At 42.5% G+C, this 18,908-nt stretch overlaps 1 protein-coding gene across 3 annotated transcripts in view; it reads left to right on the top strand.

The window, feature by feature from the left end:
• The window catches only part of LOC131888351 (band 7 protein AGAP004871-like), a 36,632-nt gene that overhangs the window by 15,356 nt on the left and 2,368 nt on the right, over window positions 1–18,908 (top strand). Inside the window, exons 2-8 of one of the 3 annotated variants that reach the window (XM_059237192.1) lie at window positions 9,322–9,722; window positions 11,618–11,718; window positions 11,809–11,964; window positions 12,030–12,127; window positions 12,423–12,584; window positions 12,885–12,963; window positions 14,138–14,224. In XM_059237192.1, coding sequence (XP_059093175.1) covers window positions 9,359–9,722; window positions 11,618–11,718; window positions 11,809–11,964; window positions 12,030–12,127; window positions 12,423–12,584; window positions 12,885–12,963; window positions 14,138–14,224 — 1,047 coding nt within the window. In that variant the 5' untranslated portion in view covers window positions 9,322–9,358. Of the gene's footprint in view, window positions 1–9,017; window positions 9,723–11,617; window positions 11,719–11,808; window positions 11,965–12,029; window positions 12,128–12,422; window positions 12,585–12,884; window positions 12,964–14,137; window positions 14,225–18,908 lie in introns of those variants that run through there. The other 2 variants (XM_059237191.1, XM_059237193.1) reach the window with 2 other exon arrangements.

Below are 18,908 nucleotides of genomic sequence, written 5' to 3'. Positions count from 1 at the left end.
CTCAAAGCTCCTCGACAACACATCTCTTAACAGTAGAAGAAAAATGGCTTGATTTCCTTGTCCAAACAACTACAGAGATCCAAGTTACGAGAAAAGGGTTGAGGGAGAAAGAGCTAGTGGGTTGTAAAGCGTTAGAGGGGTGGGTGTACCCTGTACAGTATGCTTGAAATGCGAAGCGGCCAAGTATCTCATCACTTGCCTAATGAACCGTTCCGCTTGTCCAAAACTTCAAAAGCTTGAAAGCCCCACTCATCCGTAGGGACGCCATTATCATGCCTCCACACTCAAACCAGTGCGTTGAAAGGCGATCATTGGCACTCCCTCACTGATGTACGAACAACCAGCCGACATTCTCGTGCTCACATTTGACACTGATCATGGCTGGCAAGGTAGTTGAGTCCACATCTCAATGGTGGGATGAATGGATGCAAACACCTTAGAGACTTTGGCATCAATATGTGGGCAAAAATATCGTCAACGCCCGACGTGAATATTTCCAAAAGATCGGTCGGTCTTGTTCCCATTTTTCCTCTGTTCCTTCCTCCCCTCTCTTGTCTGACTTGGACCACCCTTCCGATGGATTGAGTACTGTATTGGTGGTATGAAGAGGCACCACTCTTGAACTCCATTTCAAGAAGCCATAGGACTTGGGTGCTTGGTAGGAAAGAATTTTAGAACCCCCTCACCCTCTGAACGGATTCATCTTTCAGGGGAGCAAAAGAAAAAACCTCCGCGTGGTAAGATTTCAAATTCTACTTCCGACCACCACAAATTTATCCCCTGGGGAATTCTTGTCACTTTTTTGCCTCACAATAGTTCTGACCCTTTTTAGGCGTCCAGTTTTTGACCTGCGTCGTATTGGACGGACATGGGAACGAATTCCAACGCCTTTAATGAGTGCGAAGAATAGTTTGAAGGGTATGCAGATTTCGAATCAAGTGAAGATAAGACATTTTGAGTAAAAAAAATAGTTTTGGAATTGGACCTGACAAAAACCAAATTGGGATCAAGCCTTCATTTGAAGTTGGGAATCGTATGTCCTTTCAAAAAAGAACACCCGTTTCTTGTTGGAATTGACGCTCAACAGTCCAAGCCATTTTAATCAATCATGAATGCATGCATTGTATTCACATTTTGCCAACCATGTGTATTCAACATGAGTTCAATGCAACATCGCTGAAGTGAACTCAATTTTGATTCTGTAACATTTAGGACCAACGTATCGTAAATCTTCCTGTCCTTGAGAATACTGAAGCCAAACTAGATATTGAGGGCAAGTGTGCCTTCGAAACAAAGATATCCTACTCTTTGTGGGTGAGGTTAAATTAACAAAGAATGTCATGCTTCAACTTTTGTAATGGCCTTATTAGTCTTTGCTATTTGCAAAAGAAAGAGGTCAAACTCATGCGAACAAAAATCTCCCTCGCAATTCCATCACAAAACTACCCGCACCTTCTTTGAAAAGGATTTTGAAAAGTCAAAAGACTGATTTGGAAAGAGCCTTCAAGGTCTTTAGGGGACGATTTTGATGGATTACTAGTAGGTGTGTGTCTTCCTTGTGATCTTTCATCGACGAGTCATTGGCCATGAAGGCTCTCTGGTTACCTGATCAGAATAATCTATATCTTGGAGAGATACGTAAGTACAGGGTGACCGGATATAATGGCAACACATTTTTCGATTTGGTATTCAAGGACAAGTCCGATAGCAATGGCAATTTCGACACAAAAAAGGTACTTCGCAGATTCATTTGTCACCACCACAGCTCCCAAGTTATGACGAGCCAGATCATAATTTATCTTAAGAGGACAACAGGTTACCTTTTGAGAGATATAATTTTCCCGTGAAAGGTGGCTTATGGTAGCTTCGTAAAATCACTTGTCTATTAAACAGCGAAATATGATTATGATTTGATTGAAGAGAACCCTGACAGATGGCCAGTGCTCAAATATTCAAGTGATTTTTTTGAGACTTGAATGCTTAACATGTGAAGTTGGAATTACCGTTATTTGTGGCCACCCTGTACTCGTACGTGGCCACTGTGGTCTATTCCTGGTTGTTGACAATAATGATGGAAAGTTTCTGGCCCTAATCCCCTTGTCACTTAACGTGAGTTGCAAGGGAACTTTCTCCGCATCAGAGGCGCAAATGAATGCAGTCACTCTTTTTAATCTTTGAACAAAAGTTTGTTCGGACCAACTCTCTTTTTCTCTTTTGGGCCATAAGTTAGAAATTCTTTCGCAGAGACATTCCAAACTTGGCCGTTCCACTTCAAATCGTGTCCAAGACTCTTCCAGGTTCCAACTTTGGTAGATTAAATCCGACTTGAAGGTTAGGCATCATCTGAAACGGACATGACTGGCAGAGGTCCCACATTCCGGTTCCAGGGTCTAGGCCCACTTGGTAATCCGCTCTTCCCAAGTTTGCCTATGGTGAATAAAAGACCCCTGAAATGCACTCAAAAAAATCTGCCCGGCATTTTTTGCGTCAACAAATCATGGAGAGAACCACACGCACAATAAGCGATCGGTGAAGCGCATGCAAGATGGAACACTTTCTCGGCCATTGGCTCAGTATATGTTCTTTCAGTGACCCTTCAGAACAATCCTGGAAAAAGCATGTTTGTGCTCTTAAAGGTGACGACTGGGCACCTTGATGATTACGTTAGCGATTTTCTCGTCAATGTCACGGCAATGAATTTGGACGTGTTCCACGCGAACGAGCGATGGCGTATTCCACACAGTACTCGCCAAAATGAGATTAGAGAAGAAATCATTGGATCACTTCCTCTTGCAAGTATGAAACACCAACAAATACTCGTTTGCTACGATCTGACCTACATTTCTGAACTGGTTTAAAAAGTAGGATAGAGAGCAAATGAAAATGTTTTCACTCAACAATCGGTCGTTATTTGGCTTTTAGCGTCAATCAAAAATGACTTTTGGTATAAGCTGCGGATTGTTAATCAAATTGAAGCGCTTTTCCAACATTCACGATTGTTTAAACACTGAAAAAAGACCGAAGGAAATTCAATCAAGTTTATCTTTCTTATAATTGATGTTACAGAATGGAAGTTTAATCAAGTTTCTTTCCCATTTGAGGGTGAGAACAGCCGGGCAAAGTGCTTGTTTGGAACCTGAGGGTGACCTCATTTCTGCTTCTTCGGCGCTTTATTGACATTTTGAAGCAGGAAAAAGAAACTTTCTTGTCCTCATCGTTTTTCCACTCCACCACGGCCCAAAAATGGCCTAACAATAAGCAAACATTGTTAGCTAAAAAAGTTGGGAGCAGAGAGAGGATAGCACTCCGTCTTCTGAGTTTGCCATTTTCCATGACTGCTTCGATCCGAGTTACCGAAATAACCGCATTTGAAGTGTCTGGCAATTCATATTCGCACGTCACATTCACGCTACGCTTGCTCGTGTTCCTCGCTCATGGTTCACTGGTTCACTGGTTCCACCTGCCTGGCCTGGCTATTCATTGGGATGGAGTGATGTCTTTGTAATGGAGTGCATTAGCCGTAGAAGTAGTGGTAGTGGGGGTAGTGGTAGTGGTGGTATTGGTACCGTGGTATGGGTCGTGGCACACATTGCAAGATGGGTGAGCAAAAGAGGATGATGGCGAATAAGGATTGAGACGGGCGAACCAATAAAGCATTGCAAACTCCCTCCTGTTCATTCACCATCCATCCATTCATTCATTCCGCCGTCCGTTCGTCCGTCCGTCCGTCCTTGCAAAACCAACCTTGGCCGCATTCCAATTCCATATCATTTGTTCCACTTAGTTATTGGCGAACAATGGGATCCCCTCCCCCTACCTCTTTGTAGTACGTTACATGCGTATGTACTGTTTTAGGAGGATTTGCCTCCCTCCTTGCCTCCCTCGGTGATGAGAGGCCCTTGTGGGGTTCTTCTGCCATCAACATCCTTGTTGCATATTCCTTTGAGCCCATTGATAATGGCAGAAATCTAAAAAGAACACGATAGGAGGAAATTTGCTCGTGGTCCACCATATCAGTGTGGCAATAGGTACTGTCCATTCATATATCGTACCTTAGGTACGTGCATAGATGGACGATGAAGAGAGAGAGAAAGAGAGAGAGAGTAGGTCGAGCACGAGTAGTCCGTGAAACGGGCAGCTCAATAGTGGAGAGGCTTTCAGGATAACTGGCTTTGCTTTGATGATTACATTTGAAGTAGATTATTTGCCAAAAAATGCCTTGAAGGGAGGCAACTAATCTCTGTTGGAAGCAACTTTAATGGACTTCCTCCTAATGGGAATTAGTTCCATCCAAGGAACGAAGCAGGAGGAGTTGTAGGAGGACGCGGAGGATGCGGAGGATGAAGAGGACCAGAATGGAGGACACTTTTCTTGATGGTCCTTTTTCGCTGAGGGCGTGAATGGCTTCCCCATCTTTGATTCATTCATCCAGTTCGTTCGTTTCAAGTAAGGTGGTGGTTGGTGTATTAGGAGAATCATTTCCGGAATTAGGCGACCCCAAAACCTCAACTGCTAGTCCCATTTTGAGGCAAGGAAGATACCCCTAATCGCAAGAAACATTTTAGAGTGAAGTCAGCTTCACTCTCAAGTTTAAACTTTTTAACTGCAGACACTTACTCGCTGCCTGACATGCCTCCATGAAGCAGCAGGTCTCTCCTCGATGTCTCATCTGCGATTTTTTTACATCAATTTGCTTGATTCTCGCATTCCAAGTATCAAAATGATCACGCATGAATGGATCAATAAAATCTATTTCGATTGCCGCCCCTTGTCCAAACATGCATTGCAGCTTTTTTGCCTGCTGATACATGTCATTAGTTAATACTGATTCTTAGCCATGAGAAAAGGCCCACTTCGGATGCTCGAAAGTGTCTCTGACGAGGAACTAGGTCATGAGAAGAGCTAAAGGCCCTTGTTGGTCGACTGGATTGGGGAGGGAGAGCCAACCACGTGTAACCAGAAGCTTGTCATTCGTTTTGCACAATCCACCCAATCCAGCTTCTTGTCATCAAATTCTTTTCGGACTCACCTCCCTCCTTCCCTGCCTCCCTCCCTTCGTCCGTCTGTTCCTCCTCGATCCTCGGCTAAGTGTGCCTTATTCGTCTCTCGCTCGATCCTGCTTAGCCTCCGTATTATCTCCCCTCCCGTGTTTTCCTTAGTGATCAAAGTTGTCCCTGGGTGACCAACCAGTTGACTAGTAAATACAGGCACTCTGAAGCTCGGTTTTGTTTGATTAGGGAGATAGGTCCAGTGGCTTAAAAGGCTCTTCCATTGAAGAAGACATGCAAAACGTATCCTCTTACACCGAGGATTGATGAGCCCTTAAAGGTTGTTCCACCCTCACTCTCATTGATGTCTGTCTTGTGTGCGTGTGTATGTGTGTGCACTACGATTTTCTCTTGTTAATGAAATCACCCTAGGGGAGTGGGATATTCGGAGATCCACCCATGGAGTTGATCTACCCACTGAAGAAGCATTGGTCACATCTTGTTTCCGTCACAATGTGTCAAATACTCGGTCGAGTCTCCCCCCAAGATCCAAAGCAAGTGCTCCCTCACCCGAAGGCACACTCTAATTTGCCGATATATAGCACACCGCCACGTTTTTAATGGACATCCACCATCCACACCCGCGCCAGGATTTGGGGTGACGGGTGGGTATCTCGTATTCTTGGTTTTGATTGGAAATCAATCAAATCATAGGTCTAAACACCCTATATTTTGAGGTCTTTTGAGGCCAGATGGATCTGTCTCGAAGCAATCAAATATTTCATGCCAGAAAGGTGACGAAGAGAAAGGTGTGAGGAACACTCAACTTAATGTATTTTTGACAGATATTCAGGATTGAGGGGTGCACGAGGGAGTTTGGAACCCATGAGGTTTCTCAGGAAAACAAACTGGAATCTGTAGGTCTTCATTAGGTAAATCGAATCAAGCGAAATATTGCACTTCGAGCTTTCTCGTTCATCGAAACGAACACGAAGAAAAAGTGGTCAATAGAAGGTAAAAGAACACCTACGTGTGACGGGGAAATTAAGACATGCCGTCAATTGCTATAAAGCCATATCGACTTTTGAAGACATGTAAGAAATCCATTTTTTGATTAAATTTGGTTCAACCTTGAAAGCTGAATCAAGATAAGCCTCTCATCGGCTAGGAAGGACCTCGCCCAAGAGCCTTCCCTCTTTCTTCTCGATCTCTCTCTCTGACACTTGTCTGGAACAAGACTTGCATATGAGACGATATTTCATTTCCCTCCGGTTGAACATGAAGTGTTTGGTGGCGGGTGCGCATTCTTGGCTTTAAATTAGATAAAAGACGTGGTGTGAAGGACCCGCGTTCTTGGGCTGAACATTCAATTTAATGAGAACCTCGCCTGAGGGAGTCCTTCATTTTTGACTCGCTCCCATTCCTCAAATTTGCATTCTTGAATGAGTCGGAACTGGAAATTGAATATCAACTTCACCGAAGTTTGGGTCCAACTTTACACCACGGACTCCTTCGGGAGACCCATTCACCAAGTTTATTTAAGCATGGATCCAAAAGCCATTTGCTAGGAATCAGATCAGTGTTAACCAGCTTTGGATGCCTCATAACCAAAGAGGTTAGCTCTCTCTGCATTAATTTAGCCCTTTCTTGAAAAACGCTGACTCCATGCCATTAACATGCTATCTCAAAAAGGTGGACCCAATTCTGACAAAACGACCTTGATCCGAGGGTCTCTGAACGAATTGATCGGAGACATCAACTTCTCATCCCATTCAAAGGCCATTGGGAAGCAAGAGCGTAGTCAATTTTAAAAGGGCACCTATTGACCTTGGTCAAAGGCTGGCGTTGGCCTTTGAAGCAAGCTCTCGCTTAGTCTCAATGAATAATCTCAGGAGATGATGTGAAAAGAAATTCCGAAGAACCAATTTGCTATGAAATCTTAGTTCGCAGGAAAAGCACTCGATAATCACAATTTCGAAGGACCAAACCTTCCCCACCAAATCTTCTTTATATGCGAGCATATGGTCAGACATGAAACCCAAAAAATAGGTGCGGGATTCATTTCCGCTTCTTTCATTGACTGTACTCAAACCCTCCGCCGTATCCTTTCTTCACATTTCGATATCAATTGAAATCCAGTCCGAACAAGTTTGAATAGAATGAGCGAAAACGAGCAGCGGAATATGTGCGATTGTGCGATTGACGGAAGAGATGTACATTTCCATCCGTCCAATCATCTCACTTTGCACTTTTCCCACGGATGAGGGCCGACCGACCTTCACCCTCTTGAAAAACTGGGACAGGGTCAAACCCCGGAAATAAGAAAGGGTTCACAGTGCTACAAGGGGAAAGTTAGGGCAAATAAAGGCCATATTGTTTGAAAGACTTGCTCCGATGACCATGATGACAAATGGAACGGTTTGCGTATTTCTCTTGTAGTTTTGATTAAATCTTGACAAGAATAAAAGCGATTCTTCCGAAAGAGTTTCTTCAATTCCTTCATTTGGAAGCGGTGAAATTACAGGTATTAACTGTCATACGATTGTAACGTCTTCACAAAGTCATTTAACATCAATGGACTTTTTGTTGAAAAAAAGCAATACTCGTTTTCACTCATTTGAATAGATCTTATATTGTTCTACGTATCCAAAATTATGTATGAGGTACGTATAAATACAAATGAACGTAAACAATCTTCCACTCTGTTGGTAATGCCATTATTAGTTTCGCTCAAGGTTGTGTTCTTGGCATGCCGTGTGAACTCCAAGACAATAAAAGTACACATACACCAATAAGAACAGCACTTGTTTCACGTCGAAGGCTGTGTGAAAGACCGGAAGGTCGCGCTCCGCCCAAACGAAGAACAAAGGGGAGGAGGGCTCTTCTGTCCAGTTTGAGTTGTTGGCATATTCCTGAGATCTAATTAGAATTTGGCCAATGTAATGAGAGAAAATACTCGCCAACACCTCCTCGAGGATCTTGATCTTCTTGGGCGGGTGCTCTCTGGCTTTTTAATGCACGACCTTGTACATTGTGGGTTAGTGTTTGACAGCAAGACCATCATCACTCTTTGTTTAGGTCCTGGGAACAAATTAGGATGATCACCACCGCTCGACAAGCCCCAAAATTAGAACTTCGATTATTTTCTATTCGAGCGGTGCACTAGTAGGGTTGAAGGCCAACAAGAACATGAAGTACTGGTAAGCACTGCAGGTACGTGTACAGCCGTAAATAGATTGATTTTCGTCTTGTACTGGATATCTGTGAGTTGAAACATCTAGCAAAACACTTCACCCCAAATTTAGAGAAGTGACAACTTCCGTAAATGTAGAGCGACAGGTCTTCGAGCGAGTGAGTTTGCGTGTATAGTAAAATAAAGCAATTGGACAATGTATATCAATATAGATAGTCGGGTCCCCAAACAGCAAACATATTGAGGAAATTGTCCTCTCACGGCTAGCCATCACTAATTTTGAGCAAATTCAATTCAATTTATCATGTTACAACATATTCAAACCATGTATTGGGTCTTCTTAAGAGGACTAAAACCGATTGATAAACACACTCTCTTTCGACACTACCAAGTGAAGGAAGCTCTTGAACAACACACGTTGTCTGAAATCAGGTTTCAGGACACCAGGTGTCAAATATCTGAAGATGTCAGTGGTTTTCCATATCCAATACTTGGGGGCACTTGTTGGATTCCACGTGATTGAAAACGCTGACAAGTCAAGCTCCCCAAAATGTAGGTTATACATTATTCACCAAGTTCCGGTTTCCATTTAAATGTACAGTAAGCGGAACCTCTACGTATTCGTCAAGATGTGGGGTCAATGCTGAGGTTTCGCTTTTCAAAGGAGACTCCAAAGGACTTTCAAAGTTGGGTCCAAGGGGACATTGAAACTAAAAAAATAATAGAAAGAAGTTTCCGAAGAGCGGGGTTGGAAGGGTGTAGAAAACTAAAGGAGAATGAGAATGAGAAAGGGGTCGTGTTGAAAAGTTGGTCTCAAATTGAGTGAGTGTTAAAATTGCGAAGGGTGACGTGGCTTGTAGAGCTCGTGTAGGCGGAGGACATGCTTTCTGATCCTTTGTTGAAGCTGCTAACTTGTCTCTCTGTCTTTCCACGAGTTTGGGGGGGGGAAGGGGAGGAATATTCTATCCTTTGCCCTCTGAGCGCCTTGTTTGATTCAGTCTACCATTAATTCCCCATGACAACCTGTGAACCCTTCCAATAAGAACTGGAGCAACAAAATGACAACCCCTTTCCAACCATGTCATTCTAAAGTCTGCCAAACCCATGGTGAGCTCAAAATCCGGCATTACATTGCTCAAGAATAACATGCATTGACCTCACTGAAGTCTAATTCGCGATGCATGGTATGGAGCACGAGTTCCATGGACCGGTAGTGTCCGTGGATGATGATGATTTCGGTCGGGACACCAATGCAGTCCCGGCTGGTCCACTGATGCTTCGTATACCCAAAGGGGGCGGGTCAGGGGGTCACAATGACACCGTTCGATTTGCCGGAGATGACAAAGCCACCAATGTGCTGCCGCCAAGGAAGCCCACCCATCAAATCGTGTCAGGTCAGGGTGACGAGCATCACTTTATCACCACTCCCTCAGGCCAGATCCTCCACGCACATCAAGACAAGAATAGGATTAACAAACACAAATTCAGCCATCTCATGAATGAATACATGGGTGCCTGTATGGAGGATAACTGCAATATTGGTAAGTAAGTGGCAATCCTGATTACTCTGGACAGGGTCTAAGATCCAGTCAATCTCGTTGGCAAGCGTACATGAACTTTGGCAATGCAAAATGCCTCGTTTATGGAGAAGTGTAACTAATGAGAAGTGAACAACATATTTTGACCAACTTATTCCCTTTTTTTCTCTCTGCCCCATTATCTTCGAGATCATTATTATGAGTGGCATAATTGATGAAGACAGGAAATAGAGACGAATATATTGCGCAATGAGACAGGGAAAAGGATGAACATACTTCAGTAGGCATTATTGATGAAATTAATGGAAAAATGAAGTAGATTGACAAATATGGTAAGAATTCAAAATCAGTTGAAAGACCAATAGTTCACTTGTTGCATGGCATTCACTTGGCTGTTTTTTACTCAAAACTTAAAAAATAGTCTTTAAACATTCTATAAACATTTTTATTGCATTTCATAAACATTAGGAATTAAAACAATTGGTTTTGGCAGCATTTTTTTGAATAATAAACAATGCAGCATTTCAGCGAATTTTACTCGGATTAAACTTATGAAAACGAATGAAAATAAAATCAGGCGAAAAATGACGAAATGCCGACTCATGAAATTCCTGTTCGTAATAAGTGAGGTAAATAAGCGAAGCAAAATATGCATGATCCATCTTATGTGAAATGCCCGAAACACTTGATTTTGTCAAATTGTTGTAACTAGGTCGGGATTTTTTCCAATCCGCATCTTTGACTTATATGGCTCAGTTAACGGTCACCTGGTCACCCTGATTTCCTGGAGAAGCAAAGACACGAGGAGACCGACCATCCTAACTCAAAATTGGTATTAATTATCAAGACAGTCTTCTCTTCTCTTTCTTTGCCTTCGCCCTGAAATGTCACACCCCAAGTTGAAGCGATGGGTAAACAAGTCCGAGGGATTGGTTGTCGTCTTCGTGATGATCAATTAGTATTTGGCGTTGATGAATGGGTTCACGTCATATTTCAGACCATAGCATCATCTTCTGGTTGAGCATAGTCCCCACTCTCCAGATTTTTATTCCACCTTAAGTTACCCCTGGAACGGAAAGTAACATTGAGTTTAAATGAAGCCTTCCTTCTTCATGGAGCCAAGTTACTTACCCTACCTAATGGCTTTGTCTGCACGAGAAACACATCCGACTTCTTCTCATGGCTCAAGTCAAAGGCCTTACTTTTATCCTGCCAAAGAAGAACAGAAAGGAAACAAAACCGAGGCGGAAGTGACAAATGAATTTCGCTGGGGTCTGGCAACCCGAGCAAATTGGGGGATCTCTCAATCCCTTGGATGAACAATTGAGTTGAGTTGTACCTCTTGATTTTAGGCGCCATTCTTACACGACTCAATTAAGGTTAATCCTTTAGCTAACGAGCCAATCTGATGTTGGCCCCTGGCCTTTTTCATTGTTTATGCTGGTTTTAGACTGACGTGCGCTTAATTACCACTCCCAATGTGGTCGAGGCGTGCCATCCTTGATGAAAGATGACTTTACCATGAAAAGAAAGTCATTTTTGTTTAGACTTATTTTAGGTTTAAGTTAAGGGTAGGAGCATTTGAGAACCAGCAGAAAGAAGTTTCTTTCCACGTGGTAGGAAATAGCGTCATTCTCGCTGTGAAACTAGAAAAAAATCCCCAGGCTCACTCTTAAAACCCCTAGAAGAAATGACGTGCTTTTATTCCCTCTCTCCTTCATCTGACAATTTGCGCCAATATTTCCATGAATACACACTCCTGGCTCTATATCTACCTTTCAAAGGGAACATCAATCCAACGAATGTACACTACACACTTGGAAATGAGTCTCCTCAATGAATAAAAGAAGGGTGGGAAATCTGCCAATGAGTGTAAGGCCATGTTGTTTCACTTTCAGCCGATCCCGAGGGACCTGGTGTGTGTGCCATGCTCTTGACTTTTCTGGCCTTCATCCTCGTTCTCGTCACCATGCCATTCTCTCTCTGCGTCACGGTGAAGGTAAAGAGGCCAGACAAGATTACAGCCCCATCCTCTGAATGGTATCATAAAGTGGTGTGGCCGTCTTTATACGTTTGTGCTACTTTTTAGGTCGTTCAAGAATACGAGAGAGCGGTTGTGTTCCGTTTGGGTCGACTTCGTGCCGGAGGAGCCAAAGGCCCAGGTTTATTCTTCATCATGCCCTGTGTCGATTCGTACAAGAAAGTGGATCTCCGTACGGTCTCTTTTGATGTTCCACCTCAAGAGGTGAGTGAATCATGAAGCTCGAATGAAATAGTCCTCTGAATCGATTCGTTTTCTTCTTCTTTCAGGTGCTATCTCGTGATTCAGTAACAGTTAGTGTAGATGCTGTTGTATATTATAGGGTATCGAATCCAACCATGGCTACAAATAACATCGAAGACTACAGGTAGAGTGAGACCCTATAGTCCTTTGTAGTATTTCATTCATGAGAACGTGGATTGGCGTGTTTTCATTTTTGTTATCGCAAAGAGTCATCTTTGGCTCTCAGTAAGTTTTCTTTTGCTTGGAGAGTGCCGATCTCTCAACTGAAATCACTTACTTTCATCTTTGCCCATGTCAATCACTGCGGAACCATTGATTAACCATCGGAATTGAAGAAATTCATTTCTTGAATGCATTTGTCCTGAAACCAGAAACCCCAAGGAAGATAATACGATTTTCGAATCATTTCCCTTTTTCAGTCACTCCACGCGTTTGCTTGCCGCCACAACCCTCCGTAATGTGTTGGGAACAAAGAATCTGGCAGAGATTCTATCAGAGAGAGAGACAATCAGCCAAGTCATGCAAAACGCTCTGGACGAGGCCACCGACCCTTGGGGTGTGAAGGCAGAGCGTGTGGAAATGTAAGAGTAAATCCGATGAGGTCCATTAGCAAATATCATTTAGTCCTCCGTAGGCTCTTCTTGGCACTTACAAAAGGAAACGAGCGACAGCATAAATAAACCATATTGAGGTTACCTCCTTTCGCTCGAATTGTCAATCAGGTGGCAGTACAGCTCTATTTCCGATTTTCCTGGAATTGCGTTCCCGATCAAGCTCGGGCACTAATTTCCATTGGATTGGATCCAAATCGGTGTACATGTGGAAGGAAATATATCCCATACACCTGGACCAGTTTTTTTACAGTTCAATTTCAATTTCAGAAAGGACGTTCGATTACCGGTTCAACTCCAAAGGGCGATGGCCGCCGAGGCTGAAGCAGCTAGAGAGGCCAGAGCTAAGGTATGATGAGGTTGAAATTGAGAAATTATTTGTTCCACACCATGACGCTCTTGTTGAGTTACAAGAGTGATTGGACGCAAGATGAAAGGGAGAAACGGAGAAAACACATGTTGGATCGAAGTTTATCAGGACTCGTATTTCAAAGACAATGGGGCCATAAGAAGTAAGGGACGACGACTCTCTTTGGAGTAATTGACACCAAAGGTTAGCCATGCAAAAATTGGGTTGTAATTATTCTACAATGGTACAATAGCAACCAAATGAGAGGTTTTCACTTAGCTGAAGCAATTAATCGGTATGATTCTTAAATCTTACTGAAATGAAATTGAAATAAAAGCGGGGCCCCTCTTTCAACAATGGTCTCTGGAGAAGGAAACCGGACTGAAGAGGCAAGCTTCATCCGTTCTTTCAGACTCTTTTTTTCCCTACTGGAGTGCCAAATGAGGAAGAGAGTTCATTCGGGTAAGGTGAGGGTTGAAGAATCAGGTCATCTCAGATTGACCAGAGAGCCATTGAGACATGGTTCACATAGCCCAAGAGCATTCAAAAGATTCTCCCCCTTGTCAAAATGTAACTTGGAACAAGCAAGCACCACGCGGGTTGGTCGTAAATCGTAATGATAATGGGTGGGAAAATAAGCGACGTGAGGAACACGACTCATGGAAAACATCCCTCAAGGGAGCCTTCTTGTTAGACGCTGAGGTTTGAAAAAAAAGAGCAAGAGGGGGAATGGAACATCCCTTCTTAGATTATTAAGTTCTCATTAGGACCGGATCCGTTGGGTATTTAGTAACAAGACTGAAGGGCCATCCCTTCCCCTAACAAGCAAGCTCAAAGAAAAACGAGCATCCATCTGCGTTACAGATAAAAGCCTTTCGAAATGTGCCACAGACCCTCCTAGTCCTGTCAAAGCCGGAAATTCGTCCCTAATAAGAATGCTGTAATACGAAGTTACATTCAGATTAGCCTCACCAAAATATTCAATCCATCATTTCAGGAAGCCATGTAAGCTAGGAGGGTCGTCTTTGGCAGAGAGTTTTATGCCATTTCCGTGTTTGGAGTGTTTGTTCGTGACCCACATTCCAAAGTTCTCTGGTGTCAAATGCACTCCTTTGAGACAAAGGGGTATCAGAAACACACTGATAATCGCTTTGTTTCTTCCATTTTTTTCCAGGTCATTGCGGCTGAGGGTGAACAAAAGGCATCCCGAGCCCTTCGAGAGGCTGCAAGCGTGATTGCCGAAAGCCCATCCGCTCTACAGGTAACTTGAGCCTTCGGGACAAACAAAAAAAGTCTGAGATTGGGAATTTGGCCCTTGCCAGGCAATTTGGAGATCCAAAGAGCTTAGCTTCAACAAGAATGAAGACATGCGTTTCTATATAAATACCATTGAGGAAAAGTCGGAACAATCATGGAGAATGAAGTCCTTTTCAGGCAAGGAGGGTTAGGAAGTACTATAGAGTTGAGACGCTTCACTAGGAAAACCCCTACCGTGTTCGAGCAACTTCTACCACTTTGAGGACAAAGAAAGTTGATGCCCATATGCAACGTGAAAGCTGAACCGTTGTCACACAGAATATTTTGTCATTTGACCTCATTTCCAAGGGCAGAGATTAAACACGGGGGGACGTACAGAGGTATTAGAGGGGAGTGAAGGGTGAGGTCTCATCATATAGCAGATCAGCATGGAGAAGAGCACCGAAGCTTGAATTTTAACCACTTTGATGCAACTGCAGACTTTCATCACAAGCCTCAATTCACGAAATCAAGTGGGACGTAAAAATGCTCAGTTGGCACCGCGCATGGCAGAGTGGACAGTCGTCTGATAATTCGAAATTCTAGACATTTGGCCTCGTTTATCACTAAAGGGCAGGTCCCTCCCCAACACTACTATACCCGATGCGGCAAATTTAACTTGACAAAATTTCAATTTGGATTTGAATGATGGTTTGTTATCTTATTAAGATTAGGCTTAGTCAAAGATAATTTCTACAGCCAGACAGCCAGAATATACAAACTTTTCTAGTATTTTGAACGGCATCATCATAAATGGAGTGAAATTTGGGTTCTTTGGGCACTATCTCAGTTTCAAAACTTGAGGTTCGTAGTTTTAGAAAGGTCCAACAAGAACCAATTGTCGTGTGACACAAACCCTTCTGCCTGGGTCAACGAAAAAAGCATCGTCCGAAACTTTGGCCAGTGCTAGCGGAGTATGAACCCTCTATCTAGTTCGGTGAGTAATAGAACTAGCAATTGGAATCATGTCAAAATGACTTCAGGATCAATAAACTAACCAGAAGGACATGAGGACAAAGTCCTATCAAAGTGCAACCAATTGCATCAGAAATTGTGTTGAGCTTGGCGTCGCTACCCACGTAAGCAATAGCCAAATGTATTGAACCTACGCTAACAGTTTTAAAGCAAATAAAAGAGGAGGAACTCAATTTCTGGACACACTGTACATACAATGCCTTTTTTAGCACTCTGGCTAATCTAGGTCGGATTTGGGTGGCACGGGCATATCCTCAACGACGGGCCAGAGTCCGTCGGCCTTTGTTAAAGGGGACTGTAATTGTAACTAATTCACGTCTTTATTTTCACACGAGTCTCTTTTCTCTCTTTTGTCGTCGCTTCTTTTCTTTTCTTTTTTCCCAAAACAACCATCGGAATCGGGAATACATGAAAGAATCACCAAAAACCTCCAGAGACTGTAACGATAATATGGGCAATGAATCTACAAATAAAATGGTCTTGTAATTTTCGTAAGAAGCTCACGTCCCAAAAACATTAAATTATTGTGGAGCTAACTGGAAAAATACAATGGAACATTTGTGAGGGTAATCCTGTAAATTCATTTCTAGATTTTCAATCTCAGGTTAAGACTGCTCGTTTAGAATCTTGACCTATTGCGGGGAATCGCAAAAGTACATTTCAGAATCGTAATAACCCCTGGATGACGCATGGTCACCTGAAATATAGAAACATAAACAAAAACTACAATCGAAATACGTAAAACTTCCAACCGAAGAAAATCAGAAACGTATTTCTCAGTACTCAAGGTTGTACTGCAAATTTATAAAAACTGCTAAAGTAGATTATTGGTGTGAAACCAAACATCATGTAGCTAATTAAACATGGTAAGATGTGAAACAGGTTTTGGGGTATGAACCAATCGATAACTATAACGCCGATGAAATTCTTAATCATATTCCGATTAAACCTGAGCAAAGACCTTAATACTTCAAGGCTATCCATCGTTGGGAAATTTTGAAGATTATTGACAGATTAGCTTGCAAAAGAATTCACAGCTATGATAGAATTTCTAACGTCGTTTTAAAAGGGATCAAAATAGATCTTGCCGAGCCACTTGCAAAAGTAGTTAACATTTCCTTAATTACTGGTTATATTCCTCCTGAGTGGAAAACAGCCAAAGTCTTGCCCTTGTACAAAGGGGGGACCGTTGTGAGTTGACAAATTACCGGCCTATAAGCATTTTACCCTCTTTATCAAAGATCTTGGAAAGGGTGATTTATGACCAAATGTTCGCTCCTTTCGCAACAGACCACCTGTCTGACGTTCAGTTTGGATTCCGGCCCAAGCACTCCACGATGCACGCAATGCACAACTTCTTACAAAACTTGTCGAACTACAGTGAAAAATATTCTATAGGCATTTTCCTAGATCTAAAAAAAGCGTTTGATACAGTAAATCACGAGATTATTTTGGGAAAATTAACAAGATATGGGTTCAGCTCAAATATTATTGGATGGATTAGCAGATATTTGACGGATCGACGACAAAGAGTTCAAATTGGAGATGTGGTATCAGGACCTTCGCTCGTACCTTGTGGAGTACCGCAAGGGAGTATACTGGGCCCATTGCTTTTCCCAATTTACATTAATGACCTCCCCAACGTCACTAGATTTAGAGTCACAATGTAAAAGAAAAGTAGCGGAGGGGTCGGGTTTTTTGATTAAAAATCACTTGTATACAACTTGCGGCATGATTTCGGTCATCTTAGAGAAGAGAGTGACATTATCGGAATTGAGGCGGGGGATTTCTTTTTTCTCTCGGTATACTTGCCTCCAAACGCAAATTTGTAAAAAGAAATTGCCAGCATTAGCCACTGGGTTTGCGTTTGCCAAATCCTGGAATGAGTTGTTTATTGAAACAAATATTGATATTGATTTTAGGATCTCTTTAAAAGATGGACTTCTCGTTTGACAGACTTAGTCATATCTTGCTACCAAATCACATGCAATATCTTAGGCTGTAGGTCTTGTAACCATTTTTAGGGTAAATTTCGAAGGATTTCCATCACATGGAGCGCTGCCTTGGCCAAGTGCAGAATATCCCGGCATGGACACTTGCACAGACCAGATGACATTCAGGATTCTAAATAGGGTTGGGTACCCATCAAAAAAAGCCAAGAGGCTTATGGGAAACCTGGGGCATGCCTAACTTTCTTGTACCTATACAAAGGATTCCCGAAATAGGTTTCACCTAATATAACTCCGCTAAAGCATTGGGCACAATCAAAATTAGTTACCCTTGGAAGATGATAAATTTTCAAAGCTGCCGAGCCCCCAACCGGGCATACCTGCATAAGAAAACGCATGAGTCACTGGACACTAAAATTTATTTTGCAGCTGATATAGGCTAGTGGTCCCCTTATTCTTCCCGCTGTTTGATGTCTAGACATTTTATGGTCTGTGACTTGGCCTTGGCGGAGCTTCTGATTTGCATTTCATTCCTAAAACTCCAAAGTAAACGCCCGACACTACCAGAGACCTGTTTTGAGCTCTTACCTCGGAGTTAGGCGCTTGGACGTTAACGGGTATGAAAATACACCGGTCAAACGGTACTTGGTAACGCCCAAACCTTTATTTAGGGGTACGAGCTTTTAAAAAAACTCGGCTCAAATGTGAAAGGTCCTGGTTTTTTGAATCCCGTTATGAACAGAAGCATGGAACTCTTGACCCCAGCACTAGGTATAACTACCTTTGATAGCTCTCTGAGATGAAGAGCACCTAGCGCAGGGGGCTTAAATTTGTTAGACCTATCTTTAAGGCCTCCGGCTCTAACCCTAATCAGGGCATGCAATATTCAATCGACTGAGGATACAATTTCCTATCTATCTCTACTCCCCACGGATTAAGACGTCTTTGCGACTATGGGTCGGCATTTGCTTGACATCTGACCGCGAATGGGACTCTCCTTTGGGCAGTCCAACGATTTCACATTTTCAACAAGATGTTGATTTACATTTTCTCAGGACATTTCATTATCAACCGTTCCGTGAACTATAATTCATCCTGTGCTTAATTTATCCATATCATATCAGGATGATGTGCTCAGTGTGCACGGAACAGTCCTTCAAATGAGGACCAGTGAGATAGGACCAGCCTCTTTAATATGAGGGTCAGTGAGATGGGACCGGTCTCTTTCATCAAGCCTTGAAAAGCAGCTTCAAGCAATATGGTCTCACGGTGGTTATAATGCCCTTTAACGGTTTTACGGAAATTTTCAAAACGCATCTTGGCATTTTTCTACCTTAGTAAATCATGCAAAACAACTTTGGTTTTATGGCTTTTTGAAGTTTTAGCCCAGATAAAAAAGTTACATGCCTTAAAAGCACTATAAAACTGAAATTTTGAAAAACGTAATTGATAAAAATTGGGAACACCCTACTTAGCATGCACTTGGAAATTATGATCCGATCTAGCAAGCCGCTACTTACAGTTATTAAGGATTTCATGAGTCAGCTTTCATTGTATTTTGCTCCAAAATGCCCCGGTTATATCTTAACTTAAATTCGCAGACAATTAATACAGATTCTCAATGTCACAAAACCATTAATTTCCCTTTTTCTTGCATAATCTCAAACGAGCTCACGATGTTATATTATATGTCTTAAAATACATTCAAAGTGAATTTTTTGAAAG

This window comes from Tigriopus californicus, chromosome 10, assembly GCF_007210705.1.
Source record: "Tigriopus californicus strain San Diego chromosome 10, Tcal_SD_v2.1, whole genome shotgun sequence".
Taxonomy (NCBI): domain Eukaryota; kingdom Metazoa; phylum Arthropoda; class Copepoda; order Harpacticoida; family Harpacticidae; genus Tigriopus; species Tigriopus californicus.
Note: the sequence above shows the minus strand (reverse complement) of the source record. Positions and strands in the feature narration are given on the sequence as shown.